The sequence below is a fragment of the Platichthys flesus genome, chromosome 21 (assembly GCF_949316205.1).
Source record: "Platichthys flesus chromosome 21, fPlaFle2.1, whole genome shotgun sequence".
Classification (NCBI taxonomy): domain Eukaryota; kingdom Metazoa; phylum Chordata; class Actinopteri; order Pleuronectiformes; family Pleuronectidae; genus Platichthys; species Platichthys flesus.
In genome coordinates, this window is record NC_084965.1 from 4,419,646 (window position 1) to 4,436,031 (window position 16,386).

General features: G+C 42.3%; 1 protein-coding gene across 1 annotated transcript in view; it reads right to left on the reverse strand.

Annotated features, from left to right (window-relative positions):
• LOC133932642 (protein disulfide-isomerase TMX3-like) overlaps nucleotides 1–15,693 on the reverse strand; it is a 29,797-nt gene extending 14,104 nt beyond the window's left edge. The window contains exons 1-12 of the mRNA XM_062379414.1: nucleotides 15,492–15,693; nucleotides 15,099–15,156; nucleotides 13,342–13,381; nucleotides 12,672–12,795; nucleotides 12,350–12,395; nucleotides 10,023–10,103; nucleotides 9,465–9,564; nucleotides 9,128–9,205; nucleotides 8,891–8,957; nucleotides 4,383–4,481; nucleotides 1,074–1,131; nucleotides 803–856 (exon numbers count right to left, since the gene is read on the reverse strand). Of these exons, the coding sequence (XP_062235398.1) occupies nucleotides 803–856; nucleotides 1,074–1,131; nucleotides 4,383–4,481; nucleotides 8,891–8,957; nucleotides 9,128–9,205; nucleotides 9,465–9,564; nucleotides 10,023–10,103; nucleotides 12,350–12,395; nucleotides 12,672–12,795; nucleotides 13,342–13,381; nucleotides 15,099–15,156; nucleotides 15,492–15,570 (884 nt within the window). The 5' untranslated portion in view covers nucleotides 15,571–15,693. The remainder of the gene's footprint in view (nucleotides 1–802; nucleotides 857–1,073; nucleotides 1,132–4,382; nucleotides 4,482–8,890; nucleotides 8,958–9,127; nucleotides 9,206–9,464; nucleotides 9,565–10,022; nucleotides 10,104–12,349; nucleotides 12,396–12,671; nucleotides 12,796–13,341; nucleotides 13,382–15,098; nucleotides 15,157–15,491) is intronic.
• Between the last annotated feature and the right edge of the window lie 693 nt (nucleotides 15,694–16,386).

Consider the following 16,386-nt stretch of genomic DNA (forward strand, 5'->3'; position numbering starts at 1 on the left):
ATGATAGGGATCTGTGTGATTCAATCAGTCCTAATGGGGACGCCTGCAGATGAAGAAAACGCTTTGATCATCACAGTTTGAGACACAGAAATTTATCAGATGAACCAAAATGGTCACTGACGGGGAACAGCGAGGAATTTAAGCTCAATGCAATGAGGAGAATGTGACAATTTCTTTTGTATGAATGTTTATGGGGGGGGAAGCCTCTTGTTGTGTGTCGAACTCCTTGGGGGTGATCAGGGATGTGGGTCACCTTCGATTTGAATTCAAGCCACATCAGCAGAGCACACGTTTGCTTTACTCTGGAATCTCTCTCTGAAGGACTGTGTTCACTAAATCACCGGGACCACTCGCATCATCTCTTTGCCCCTTGAATGTCAGCCGGTAGCGAAAATAACAGCGCCATATTTCTGAAAAGAATCTAAATGCATTTCCACTTGGCGCCTTGTCAAATCAGGTCCTCTCCCGCAAGAGAGCAGGTCGAACAAGACGCTACACAACATAAACATCTCATCTCCGATTGTTATTGCACGACTGAAGCGGTAGAAAACAGAAAAATTATGCATTAATACAAGCCGGGCTGACTTTTTGACTGACAGCTGAAAGGAACACCTATATTTGGAAGCTGACATTCTGCATAATTACCTTTCAACTGAACCTCAACAAAAACAGACGTGCTCTGACAAAGGCATGAAACCTGCTTGAGAACAGACAGGCAGTGCTCCCCAGCGGGCGCACCATCCCGGAATAAATGTATAAATTGGATATTCATCTTTGACCTCATCACGTACCCATGCCTTACCTGTTAAAATGCTCTCTGTACTCCTTCGCCACCCTCTGAATCAAGCTCTTTAATCTGAAAGCAAATGAGAAGACAGTGAAATACCACATGAGTCGGAGTCAAACCTTTTTTTAGCCGGGGGGTGCAATTTGTGGGAAGATCCAAACAATGACGGCGCGTCTTATCTTTATCTGAAGGCCGTGCACTTAAGTACAACTATTGTGGCGAGTGTGGGAGTGTATGGGAGTAATCTACAAGGAGCCAGGCCTTTTAATTTCAGTGCTCTTTGTACCTGCCACTCTCCTCTGTGGGGTCCTTCTCATCGATGACCGCGATCGCCACCAATTTGCCTGGGGTGAGCAGACAGGGATTACAAATCACAATCACACGCACAAAAAGAGGGCGAGACGACAATAGGAGGCAGATAAGAGAATCCGGAGGAGACGCAGCACCTCTCCACGGAGGGGAGGGGGGGAAGGAGGTAGGCACAGAGAGCTCTTTATTCTTTCATCACTCAAACATTGAACTCGCTTCGGCTTTTCAACTTGGCTGAACAGGAACAAGTGGTCACTTTCTGGTAGAGGAGCTATTTCGGTGCCACACAAAGCCCACAGCCACGACATGACAAATAGGGCCACTTAAATAAAAACAAAAAAAACTTGCACAACTTAAAAGGTCTGTTGTTCAGACTTGCATGATTGGAGGCAAGAAACCCCTTGTTGCTTGGTTAGGAGGGCCAGTCTGCCCCCTGGTGGTCACTCATGGTGGTTATATAGAAGGGTTAATGTTAGGTGAAGACAGACAACAGCTTGGCATCATGAAGGGAAAATGTTTTAAATTAATTTAAAGGGCAAGAGTGGAAAAGGAAGATGCAGTTAATCCTTGAAAGGATTAGAACTTCTAGGATGGGCAATATGTTCCTCAACATGGTTGCATACTGCTGTGGTTAATGGGAATGAAGTCAAAAAAAAATATTTATAGTATTAAATTTAATTTGCCCATTTCTTATCTTTTTGCTATTGTAAAAATGATGTTATAAATACCAATAAACTACTGAAATTAATTTCCTTAGTTTCCTGTCTTCACTACTGCTGTCAAATAAATGCATAAACATGCCTAGCAAAACTCATTTAAAAAAAGAAGATGTTCAGGACTCACTCCCGGTCTTGGACTAGGATCAGACTGAAGATCTTGCACCTTGGTTTAACCTCGAGGACACTTTTCTGAATCACTGAGTGCTCCCGGGCTTTATGCCTGTAAGCCTTGAAGCTCAACTTCTTCTGGTAATAGCTTAAAGTAGGAGCTATTAGCTTTTGTGAAGAGATGTAATACACTTTACAAGGATGCAGGGAAAGTAGACTATGGGAGGAGAGAGACACAAGGTCCAGTTGCTTAATCAGCCATCGAAGGACCTGACAACCTCCGACAATGACCGAGGTTAAAAATGCAAGAACCATTTATTATTCGTTTTCCTCTGAAGTCTAAAAGGCACAGCACCTCAGGCATTTTTCATTCTATTGATCATCTTATAAACCCTGTCATATTTAAATCAGTGTGGATCCTCTATTGACTAAGATTTTAAACTTTTTAATTTAGAAAGTAAAGGGGTGATTTTATCAAAGATTCAAGGTTCCACTTCTTCACCTTATGCCCCTTGTCCCAATCATAACTCTCCCAAATCACATTTATAGACATTATGTCTCACCTCGAACGATCATCTGCAGATATTAAACCTCCTAAATTCATCCCAAGCGTATTAGATAGCATCGCCCTCTGGTTTCTCACTGTAATTAAACTGTCACTATCCTCCGCTGGTGTCCCTGATGATTTAAAAAAACTGGCCTAGACACAGAATTTTAAAAGAGCGAGAGCAATAAAGACTTCATGCGATTAGACCTGTCTGCAGCCTTTGTTACAACCTCAGTACATGTCAAGACTGAGTTGGTTTATCCGTCTTAAAGTGGTTCTACTTCTTACTGCCAATGTTTTTGTATCGATGTGCCTCAGGGCTCAATTTTGGGACCAATTGTTTTTTATGCTTAGTAAATAGGTTATAGGAATACAACGACTTCTATTCTATGTTAATGATGCAGATATTTCCAAGGTAAAGTCTGAAAAGCCCTAATCAGCTGTTCACCATAAAGGAAAGTCTAACTGGCATAAAAACACGGTAGTCTGCTAATTTCCATTAGTTATATCCAAATAAGAGCGTGATTCTCATCAATGGCCCCGACAATGTTAAGGATATAGATTTAATTCCACTCTTCCTTGATAACCCTGCTTCTTCTATCATTTAAGGAATGTTTGAGTTTCAGAAAAACCATCATACATGCTTTGATTGACATTTACACATTTCTCCTTTATCCTCATTATTGTCCATCTAACAACCTGCACATAATATATTTACTGAAATCTGCTCAATCATATTCATAAAAAGGTCTCATATTCTTATCATAAACTGTTTATCCAGCTGAATTTGTTGGATGACTATTTATTTATGTGTCTTGACCCAGAGGTTGTTAATGTTGTGACTATCAGACTTAAAAAAACACACTCTCTCCCTACGGAAAAGAATGTAAACAAAACTTTTTATACGTCTCTCTTTCAATTTGCGGCAAATCCTTCACTAATTATCTCCATATACATAAACATGGGTAGAAAGACTTGAAATGTGTGTGATGGGGCTTTTAACGCATTAACGTCTCCAAGTGAATGAAATCTGATACTTGATTGAAAAGCCCGTAGAGACGAGTCTAACACTGTTTTCACAAAGTCACTTTGATCGAAACTCTCCCAAGTCGTTTTGACAGACCGAGGCCTCAGACTCTGTCGTCTTTAATCAGTCAGACTCAATTAAGATGCTTTACCGACTATTTTATATTCACAACTACCCACACTCTTTAGTGAATTTGGCATAAATGGGTTAAAACTGAATGTAAGCAGCAAAGAATGTAAGCAATATCCAACCGTCGAGCATCAGTGATCTCACCAAACTGCTCATAAAGAGGTAAAACACTGGAGCCAGCATTAGAAAGAGCAGCTTTCTGTGCACACTGCATCAATTTACTGCTGTTTAAGAGACAGTTTGTATTTCAGTCTTGAGCTTAAATTTCCTGTGGGAGGAAAAGTGCACGTTCATCTGAGCCAGTCGAGTAACACGGCAAGTCTACGGGGGAATGAAAAGGCTTTTCTATCAAAGCCCCAATGCACATTTACATTTACTCATTTGATGGACGTACAATACTAAAGCTTCTCTACAGTAAGAGACCTTGAAGTAAATACTGTGGTGATCTGCTCAGTAGGAAACACAGGAAGTATTAGATAGGAATGTAAAGTTGTTAGGTGTTATGAAGGGAAGTGCTCAGCGAAGAGGCCCATAAGGTAAAATATTTGGTCGTTATTATGAAGTCACAATGAGTTAGACAGGATATTTGGGACTGGGAGGGTCAATATAAGGGAATGCATTATGAAAGAAAAATGATGGGAATGGGCTGGATGAACCTATCACAATGAAAAACCCAAAGAAATAACCCCAAAAAGGAAAATGCAAGTTCGGCAGAAAAGAACACATCATGGATGACAAATATGATGCATACGCCACCTGTTTCTCCAAGCTCATAGAGCGTGAAGCCATCGATCTGCAGGTACCCTTGGAAGCGCTCCTTGTTCACCCACGATGACAAACTACCGTCCTCGTACTCTGCAACACGGGAAGAGAAGGATTCTTTCAGGAGGAGCACAAAACCAATGGCAATCGACATTCAGCACACAGCCCGTCTATGTTAAAAGCAACGCACAGCAGTGTATTGATGGAGTGTAAAACTATCACAGCGGTTAGCACCTGTATGTTCTCAGGGGAAAAAAAGAGTGGGACACAAGCTGAGCATCCACAAACAGAGGTCAGCTTATTTTAGGATGCTTCTGCAGTAAGCAACCAGGGAGGTTATTTATCAAGTAGCTGGTTGTCAAGAATGTTAAAAAACTAAATAAAGTAAGTTCCATACACAGTAGTTGATGTGTTTTCTGGTACCAAAATGCACCAGTCTTCAAAAAGGTGCATTATGGTTTGTAAATTACTCTCCGCGAGGACGTACATTCACTTTCAGGGCAAAGTTTTGGCAGATTTTTTGCACATTTAGAGTGAATGCATAATTCAACAGACGCATCAGGAAGAGAAAAAAACTAAAACACAAAACAACGTGCGTGAAATAAATAAAAAATAAAGCCCTAGTAAAATAACGGATTGTTTCCTGAATGTGAACCACATGTTGTTGCTCCCCTAACATCTGGAGGCAGAATACAAACGGGAACCGGAGTCGGTCCCCGGAGGGAGATAAACAGGGTGTGGAGAAGCTGCTGAAACAACTCTGTGCTTCTCCGGCTGAGAGAGGCTACAGGAGGATCATAATTGATGTCAAATGTAGCCGAGACCTCATTATGACATGTTAATAAGTTATCATGACCTTTCTGCTACTATTACAGTAATTACAAGAACAATGATGACTTTTACATGGTTCTTAGGGACAAGGAGGAGCCGAGAGCATTACACCAAACATGACAACCTGGAACACACATTTAAAACCCCAAGGTCGTAAGCTTATAGTAGTATTAAAATCAAAATGACCTTAATGCAATGCAATCTATTTCTCTAGGCTGCTGCTGCTGAGTGAGGCAAAGCAGTGGAGTTGTTAAAGCTGCTGACTCAGTAAAACTGCTAGACATTCCAGAGCATTCTTTCCACAGATGTTCTTGCTTTATAGACAGCGTGCAGCTGCCCCGACACGCTTCCCCCCAGAAGCAGGCGAGAGAGAGCTGAAGGCCCCATACTGGGATGCTACAGCCTGATGAACCTCTGCAACCGACTGATCCTGCTTCACCTTGAAACAAATTAGAGCTGCTCTCTTCCTGGGCGCAAACTCCACGCAGCCCAACAGGAGCCTGTCAGCCCTGAGTTCACGCAGCAGGAGGCGAGGGAGAAGGATGAAGGGCAGGAGGAGGGGGGAGAACAAACAGACAGTAGGCGGACTGCGGATGATCCAGTGTCAAGAGTTTTGAGCGGGAGAGAGGAGGCAGCTCCGACACGTTTCACGGATGAAGGTTAATGGCACAGGAGACCTCGGAGAAGATGAGAAACAGAGAAGAAACAAAGAAAAGAGGGCGAAACGCAGGAGAGAGAGAGGGACGGGGGGGGGGGGGGGGGGGGGGCGCCTTCATCAAAGTTAACTCAAACATTGCAAGTCCCCACAGATAGATCGATGTATTAAACAGAAATGGAAAGCTCAGAAAAGGAGACACGATCTCATGTCCCTTCAATTACTGCATCGAAGAAAGAGGTTTAGTTTCTGCCACTGCTGATGAAAGTCGACCTGACCCGTATGAAAGGTTTATTCACATAAGCAGAGTCAACTCAGCGCAACTAACACTTGTGACTAGTTCCTGTTTTTCATCCCCTTGTGTCACGCTGACCTCGTCTTCTTTGCCGATTCAGATAACCGTGAACACCGAGTATACTGTCACTAAATGTCATCACCTTCCTAAAGTGTGATCTCCTCTTGTCATCACAAACGTGGCCTGTTTATTGGCCCGTCACTTAACGGCTCCCAATTCACCGATGCAAAACAGTGCTGCCTCACAGCTGCCTGCAATGTGTTTCCATACAAGGAGAGTCAAGGCCAAACCAGGAACCACCGAAACACAACCACCTCATGAGGGTCTCTTTTAACTTCTGTGTTTTTACACCCGGAAACATGTTTGAAGGTAACTCTGCTGGCGAGTGGAGCATTTGCAAGAAGCATATTGTGTACTCTGACTTTCACCCTAATCATTTTTCTGTTTTTCTTGCAGCACAAACACGTGGCTCAGTAGCATTCGCCGCACACACAGTGATCAAAAAGATCTTTGCTCTGGAAGCACAATAACAGTGCAGACCTGTGTAGCAATATATGAAACTGAGGATTTGAGAATTAAATATGTATGAGTCTGTGCTCTCTACCATATTTTAACTGCACTCTTCAGAAGGAATGCCTGTGTTTGTGATGTGCACTAAACCAATCAAAGCTGAACAACAATATGTCAAATATCATTTTACACAAAGTGAGGAGGCCGGATTTGGACAGTGGGGCTTTGATCGGTGGCAGGAAGTCTTTGATATACACAACAAGACACATCTGAACATGAGGAATATATAAACATATATTCAGCAAAATACAAGAAATATGTAGTATTTTGAATTTGCATCTTCTCAAAATAAATAACTAACACACTGGGGTAGGGGATAAAAGTTGCTTATATTCTGGGAACTGCCCGCATCAGACGCTGGTAGATGAAAACAATATTAACGTTATATGTATATGAAGTATAAAACATCATAATACTGTGTCACTGAGCACAGATGCAAATGCGTTCAGGCGTTCAGCCAACGAACAGTCGATAAAAGGTTTCTAAGATAGAACATCATGCAAAGGGAGTGTAATGAAAAACACCACATAAGGTGCCTAAGCTTCACTCATTTCCTAATCCAACATCCAGACAGTGGATTTTCACTGAGACCAGTCATCTGTCAAACGAGCCACAGCACAGCTGGACAAAAGCCAGAGGCTGCAGACCACAGATGGTGTGAAAGGAAGTCAAACTACTTTCTCTGACGCAGAGTGGAGACATGTCTTATCCCATCATTGGAGGTAGGAGCTTAATGAGCTCCAGTCCGATTATTATTTTGCCTACAATTCCACATAAGTGCTTTGCCTTCTCCGATTTCTAGGGGCTTGAAAGGGAAAGGAGAAATCCAGCATGTGAGGAAGGGCACAGCCGTGTCATTTCACCGTGCTGCTCCTCTCCTCAGTCCTTGACAGGCTTAATACGCTGTCACCATGGCAATGCAAGACATTTACCACATCCTCCGTGTCAGGGTCCTGGAGGACTCTGCAGAGAGCGGAGTTTTTGTCATTAAGGTCTACTGTGGAGAGCCTCGCCTGCTGCAGTTCTGGCACAGGAAGCCCGCCTTCCGTAATGGCCAGGTGGACCAGACAGAGGTGAACTGGGAGGCGGCGGGGGAGATTCATTTTGTCCTCCAGGTTCTACAACGTGCTCCAAACCTACACAACAGCCATTACTGGGGGCCATTTGTGTTGGCACTGTGCCTCGACGCTCTTCACTTCCGCTTCCGCCTCCCGTCTCAGGCCCACAGCTGGAGCAACATACAAGACCTCATGGAGCAATGTGGTGAACTCACGTTGTTGCGGTGAGGAGCTTTGAATTGCACAACAGAGGAGAAGTTGCTCCTCTAAACCTCATGTGTCAAAAGTGATTTTTTGGATAATGGTTGACGGCTGCTTCAGGGATTCATTTCTTGGCTTTGTCTGGCTCTATAAACAGCTCCGGCTCTACGCTGGTTTCTCTGGACTTAACTGCGGTCTATCACGCCCACGCTTGGCCAGTCCATCCACCCTGGGTTGCTATGTGAGTCCGCCCAAAGACAAACCACCACAACATCCCTGGACTCACCGCACACACAATAGTGGGCAGAGCCCTGTGTGCTTTATGATGGGCCAGGCACACCACAACTCGGTGTGGTGAGGAAGATGAAAGACGAGCAGCGGGGATGGGAAAAGTGAAGTAACACAGCTCCAGTTACAGGAGAAGAGAAGAGACGGAGGAAACAGTGGATGGTATTGCACCCTGCTGGCCACAGAAACTAACCTTGATGCCAGAATAATTGGAGAAAAACACCTAGAAAATAGCAGCACACAATATTAAAAGATGTTTCAATACAAGCCTCAGAAATGAACACTACCCAGATAAAACTGCAATTCTCTTTTCCCAGCAGTTGCTCTGTCAAGCCACTGGCAAGTTGGGTTTTTAGAGTGAGGAAGAAGAAGAAGTGATTACTGACATTTTATCTTTGGCAACATCTCACACTAGAAAGTCACACAGGTAGAAGGAGGGGTCGCACATGTGGCAAATTGCAACACTAGTGTGACGCAATGACAGCAATCATCACTTCCATACAGGGCTGGTAACATATAACAGTGTATCAGGCCTGACACCACGTCCAGGTATCAGAATCGTTATCTGTAGAATGTTATAGGAACAGCTCGGCACAATACTCACCATCATAGGTGAAGTGGGCTCCGTCCTTAAAGACCACAACAGTAGGAAGTTCTGGCAATTTTACCGACTGGTGAGAAAAATAAAAAATAACCATTTAAAACCAAATACCATGAATCAGTGTAACTGAATGTTTTTTCAAGTGTATGATATAATTTAATTCAACAGATTACAAATGACAAAAACATGCAACTCTCCACAAATGATTTCAACATCTTTTCAAAGAGGAAGCAGTTTTACCTCCGGCAGGACTTCCTCTGAGGCGGAGAAGAAATAAGTGTAGACAATGAGCTCAGAGGCGACATCGTTGTACTTCTCCTGCAAGGGCAAACAGGTCGTTCAGCATTTACACAACGACTTCCAATAAATCACTGTCGCAACAGTCGAGTCACTGCGAGGACGTGAGACACTCTTTCTTTTGAAATACGTCACAAGAGCAGTGCTTTTATTCCTCAATCAATACACAGTTTTATAAGTGAGGGTGCTCTGAAGACATTCAGGTGCTTTGAAAACGACTGGGTGTTTAGGATAAAAGAGCCGTAATGAAAGGTGTCTGCGTGGTGGAAGTGCTGCTCACTTTGAGGGGGGACTCCCCGCCGACGTACAGGAAGAGCACATCATGGCGTTTCATCATGTGCTCAAACATCTGCTTGCTGGGAAGTGGTCGGACGGCCGGCCTGGAGGAAGTAAATCCACAAAAGGTTAGTTTATCTTAAATGACTTTTCAAATTTTAAATAAAGACAGCACACAAGTTTAAAGTTATGTCAAAACTAGTGTGTGAAGTCCATTTGTGTGCTGCTGGCGCCCCCCAGTGGGGATTCCGCAACCTTGCATCCCTGGACTTGGAGCCTGTGCTCAGAGCCAAGCTTTTGAACAACCCCTCTGTCACGGATCGAGCTTGATTTCCCTCAAGGAGGAGGAAATCTGTCGGGCTCAGTTGATACAGTGGCTTAAACTGGAGCATCAGAGGCAGAAATCCACTTAGCTATGAAACAAATATGGCCGGCATCAATACAGCGCACTTGGACGTGTCTCAAAGAGACGTCTTCCTGGGAAATTGGGGAAGTTCCACTAATTTGGCGCGTGTCGTGTCCTTTCTGTTTGTAGTGGAGGCTGAGCTGAAGTGTGACTTACCCAGACACCCTGTTCGCAAACTCCACAATGTCATCTTTTGTCCTTGGTCCCTTGTAGTTGTAGGCGAGATCTCCCTTTAACCTGAGACGGGAAGAATACAAGAGAGAGAGAGGCCGATGATTTCACAGTAAAATCATCCGGTACCCTTTACTTTTCTCTGCAGCTATATCCTGCAGATTGATGATGGATTTATCATTTGATTAATCGTTTAATCGTTTAAACACTTGAAGCTTCATGCTTCTCAAAGACGAACATTTTACTGATTTATATACAACCAAGTGGCCACTTTCCTAGTTCCACTCTCTGGGTAGGATCCCATTTCCACCAGAACAACCTGAATTATTCGTAGCTTGGATTTAACGAGATGCTGGACTCGTTCCTTAGAGACTCTCGCTCATTTGTCAGCTGCACATTCATGCGGTGAGTTTCTAGTTCCACCACATCCCAACGGTGCCCTGCAGATGTGGTCTCACAGGCTATGGCATTTAAACCTTGTTCAGCCGGTATTAAGAGGCTTTGGGCACGCTAAGCAAACGTTCCCCACCCCAACACCAGCCTGAAAGGCATCAGGCAGGTTGGGTCTGAGGATTAATAGGATCTGCAAGCTGCAGCAGAAATTTAGTTTTCAAGTTTATTTAAGTGGCCTCTGGATTTATCATTACAAAATGAAATGAAATGAAATATGACACAAAACTTGTTAGCACATATTGATCAATACGTCAGTCGGCCTTTCAGACATATTGCTGTATGCGTGTCTGTTTTGCCAATATGAAAACTTATTTTAACAAATAAACAATGTTATGCTATATATAAAAATAGCTTTAATTCCTTATTTCAACTTCATCTTCGGTATCTTCCACCAAAACACTTTTATAAGTCGGCTCTTCATGTTAGAGACATTTTAAACATTTGTAGATAACAAATGTAATTGACAGATGAATCAATAATGTGAATAATCACTAACTGCAGCCAAATTTCAGTAAATCCATAAAGAAAAAGTTGTCTTCAACTTCATCTAACAAGTTACAGCTCAAATGAATGAAAACAAAAACAGAAAAACGAAAGACTTTCTCTAAATGAGATCCAGCTGAGCAAAGTGCCGCAGTCGAGCTCCTCTACAACAAGCAGAGTGCATTAATGTTTCTAAGGTTGCATCAGCCCACAGGGTTTTATGAACTCAGGGGAAACAGAACTCTAAATCAAGTCCCCCTCTCTCACCGGGGGAGGCATCACACTCTCTCCGATGGATGTTTCATCACTTGCTTGGTTTAATGTTATGAACCCTGCCGTGATCCTGTGGCAGTTTCCCAAATGAACATGATGAAACCAAACGGGGGGGGGGAGCCCATTATGGCAGCGTGAAGACAAATGATTGTGCTTCAGATATATGGAGCCAGCTCTGTGTGTGTATAGTGAAATGATCATTTCTCTAAAGTCAACACGAGCTTCGCTGTCGAGCAGATGGCATCCACCTAAATTCATTAATTTCACAAGAAGCAACGTCACTCGCGCCTCAAGACACAATTTGTAATAAGTTACAGGAGGAGGATTAACTGAGAGAGTTCACAGTTGGAGAAAGAAATCACACAGACTTCAATTGATGATCCATGAATCACAAGATAAATGAAGGTGAGACACGACTGTGAAAAGTCAAACCTGAGCATCAGGAGAATGTATGTTTAATTTGCTTAAGCTGATATTTAAAACAGTTTATCACCACAGACATGCATCGATTGCAGCATCTGAGAGTGACAGAGCTTAATAAATTAAAGTTCATGAGGTGCAAACGCAGCGAGTCACTCAGGTGTGACTTCAGGAAACAGCAACAACACCTGAATCCCTCGTGAATCAAGTCACTGAGGAGCATCTCAACAGGTCGAACCTCGGGGGAAACAATACAAAGGCCGAGGGGAGAAGGATCTCCGTAATAACACAATACAGAGTTAAGTAAAGACACTTGAGGGGAAACGAGCAGAGGGGGCAGAGTAAGAGCTGCAGTAAAACACAATACAATATAATGTGATGTATAAAAACGTACAACCTCGAAAGTGACTCATAAGTCAGAACTGCTTTTAGTGTGCGATTTGATGTGTATTTTCGATTTCTAGTTAATTGCTTATTTTTACTCTGTTTGAAACTCTTTAAAGTGTCTGTGTGCTTTCTTAAAAGATAAGATAAGTTTGTCAGGGACTTGAAACAAAAAGTTTAAAAAATATATATATTATTAAATCAACAGTCAAACTAATCACCGTGTTGCAAAAATTCCACTTCAAACAAAGTAGACTGATAGAAATCATTTGTACCAAACTTTAAAAAGTGACACTCACAGTTTTATCGTGGGGTAACCACGGACTCCAAACTCTGACGCCATCCCTGAAATGCAGACAAGAAATACATCAGCCCGAAGGAAAAGTGACAAACACTTTTGAAATGTTTCTTTCCAATTGATAGATTCTCATGTCACTGTAGAAAATATTAAGCTGAAGAGAGTAACTACATAGATTCACTTAAACATTGAGCTATTCCTTTAAAAGTAAAGTGGAATATAACTAAGGTAAATCAATGCATGATTATTATAGTTGTACCAGCACTAGGCCTTTACATACAGAAAATCATAAACAACGTTAAAGTTCCTTATTGTTTACTAACCAGAGTACGCAGTGGCATCCATCTTTCCCACGTGCACCGGCGACCCAGAGCTTTTCAGCTCCATTCCCACGTCGTTCCATACTGGCTCTAGTTTCTTACAGTAACCACACCACGGGGCATAGAACTGAAACAGAGCGGGGGAAGAAAACACTCTTTAGGTTGTGTAGAACGTTTTAAAAATCACACAATCCTACAAAACAGTTGCAGAGTTTGCTGATGAGCACGGAAAATTACCCCTTTTAGAGGAATGTTTAAAATATTTACTTGAGCTTTAAACATTTGAAGTGGTGAAGTTACTCATAAGTGGCGATATAAATAATAAACCTGCTCGGTGTAGGATTTGATTCTGAATTCCTCTGGTAGTGGATTCAGCCATAGATTTGCAAATAAGGGCCCAGACATCACACTGTTATAAACCCGCCCGAGCCCCCTGGCTCTGCCCGGCACGCATGACTTCTCATCCACTAATCACAAACACAGAGCGCAGTCTGCACACCCTCCGCCGCCCCCGCCCGACTGCTGCCATTTCCGCAAGGGATGATCTGGACAGTGGTGCACTGGGCTTGAAGTAAAGCACAGCTGAATAGACCCAGACGGGAGTGTTTTTCCCTATGTCTGTGAGTTTGAGGGTTTGTGTGTGTGTGTGTGTGTGTGTGTGTACCCGACTTACAGTGACCAGCCAGATGTCGTCCACTCTAGTCTCTTTAAATCTGTTCAAAAGAAGAAGAAAAAAAAAGGATTAAATGACAGTTTTGATCTTTTACTAGACAAAGTTAATCGTGTGATTTATACAGATGCCTGCTACTTCAAAAAATAATTATGTCGCAATTACTGTTTCCGCTTTGTGCCTGTAAAACACCATTATTGCTTATTCTGCTCGTTATTCAATCAAGTAATTGTTTTGTCAATAAAATTCCATTTATCTGAATCCATGGTGACAATGTTTTCAGAATGTTTATTGAAAAATCCCCCTGAATCATATTTTAGTACAGATAACAAAAATAACTTTTAAACTCTTAAAAGAAAGAGTTTAGATTCTCAAAGACGTTTATATTTCAAAAGCTCAGAGAAACTTCTTCTGGTGTCAAACTGGACATCGATCATTCTGCATGCGTAAAGTTCAGGAACTTAAAGAACTAAAAGGACTATTTGATGATAAAAATAGGTTCAGCTCATTAGTGATTAGTAAATACAAATCAGAAGTTCCCACAAACACAAATATACACAAGAGACATAACCTTCAGAGACCTCCCAGCACAGATATCTAATTAAAGGCCACAGTGCTTTAGGAAACCTGAGCTGAAATCCAAACTACCGGCTCCTTCTTTTTAAAGTCGTACATTTACTCAAATACTGCAGTATGAGTCAGAAAATGTTCACGTTTGGCTTCTTTGGGCGGCCATTACTTCAAAGTTATGTCAGGCACAATGTACATGTCACTGCACTAAATTAATCTCAAAGCAACAGAAATAAAATGCCTCTATACTGCCATTGAATATATCATGTAATGTCAGGGCTTGTGGACATTAGGATGAAACCACAGGAGCAGTACGGAGGCATTTTACTTACGTTTTCTGTATTTTCACTTTTGATGGAAGTGGTCACCATTTACTTGAATTGTATTGGATTTGGCTGTAACACCGTTTACCCCCCCCCCCCCCCCCCCTGAGTTTTTTTGTTGACTCAAACACTTCACCTGCCTCTCAATTATAGTGGTGAGGAGATAATGATAATCATTTCTGGGGTGAGCTGTCTCTTTAACAAAGGATAACATCCTCTGTTCTTATCCTTCAACAAGAGGGAGGAAAAACTACCAACGAAAATGATTACGAGGGGAATAAAACAACGTAGGACGGAGAGAACTGCATTAGATGACATGTGTAACTTAACACATAGACAAAATAAGAGTATTTACAATATGTTGATTAAGAAGAAGCAGTTTGTGACGATGTTTAAAGTGTTTGTACAGAAGTAAATGTCCGATAGAGAAGAAGGGAGCCGCAATGACAAATGAATTGAGGAGGTATTGTGAGAAATGGTAGAGTATGTAGATGTGTTAAGTGTCTTGTTGTATTCATAGTCCAGGACCAGCTGCCACCATGATGATGATGATCCACCATGATGATGATGATGATGATCCACCATGATGGATCAGGAAGGTTCATGTCTCAACCTTAATCTCTTCTGATAAATAAAGGGACGTGTTCTTTATAGAGTATTAGTTGCTTCTTGGTCCTTTGCTTCCAAAGTGCCACGATATCACGTCCTGTCATATCATCACATGGTTTTTATCATTTATAAAACACATGTGGTTCTTTCCTGTAGTAGAAACAGCTGGATTTAAATCTTCATCATCATCATCATCATCATTCTGCAGGGAGCTTAACAATAAACTGGAGCAGCTACATTGAAGAATACGTCACTTACGTATCATCCAGATCCTCCACGAACGCCAGCACCGCCGAGCAGAGCAGGGCCGCAGCGACTGTGACGTGAGGAGAGAGAGAGAGAGAGAGATACGGAAACAGGAAGAGGGACAAACACCGTGAGCTCCGGGATGTGAACCGGACATTTTGATTTGTTTTGAGGGGGGTGGGGGGTTTCTTCCCGCGGAGCCTGACGCCCCATGACCGGGGAGCATCACCGGCTAAACGCTGCGAGGTCTCCGGGTAACTGACGGAGCCCGTGGCCGCTCCTCCCCCCTCAAACCCCCGCACAGTGTCCACCAGCAGCCGCCTTTAATGGACGTTTCAACACACGCGAACAACAACGACCCTCGGAAGATAAAGATGGAGGAAAGAAGAGGGAAAGTGAACGTACCTCCACACGCCAGAGAAACTCTCCCTGCTGCCATCGCTCCGTCTGCAAACACAGAGCAGGAAGTGCTGGGGCTGCGCATGCGCAAAGAGGGGAGAGGGAGGGGGTCACGCAGCCTCCAGCGCCCACAGAACAGCTGCACGAGTTTTCATTTCACTTTTAAATCCATAAGATAAATTAGGTTTATTCTTTTAAAACACACGCAGCAAAGTGAATTAACGTGGGGGTGGATAGGGATTAATACTAGATTTATTTTTGTTTAAGTAGTTTATTTGAGTTATTTGTGTATTGATGTAAACTGGGGAAAATATATGTATATATGTATATTTGTTTGTTTCATCCATTTAATTGGTAAATAAGTTAGCGAATCTTTTCAATGCAAACAAGCACCTGTTTGTAGTACTTTCACTTTTCTTTTACTGTAAATACTTCTATCATACTATAACAACTGCTATTTTCTACATTACATTACTTTCCATTAAGTCATTTGGGAAAGTACTCCCATCCTATACTCTCCCCCTATGCCATATGACAGTATACTATGTTGTACTGTGTACTATGCTTTGAATACTTAATATGTTGTGTACTTGTAAAGTTTGTTCTGTCTACTTGTATGTTTACGCATGGATCAGATAAAACCAGTATTTCAACCTGTCTTTGTCCTGCACATATGGCAGGAATTGACAATTAAGTTAACTTTGATAATTTAATAAAATAAGTGTTTGTTTTTTTATTTGGTGTTTTTACTGATTAAATGTGTGAATATGTGTCATTGACCTCACCAGAGCCTGTAACTGGAACATATATGGTTACTGAGTTTTGAGTGGCATCATTTTTTTAGATACATAAAAAACTGTATACTTATATTCGTTCTGCATAACATTTTCCAAAATAAACA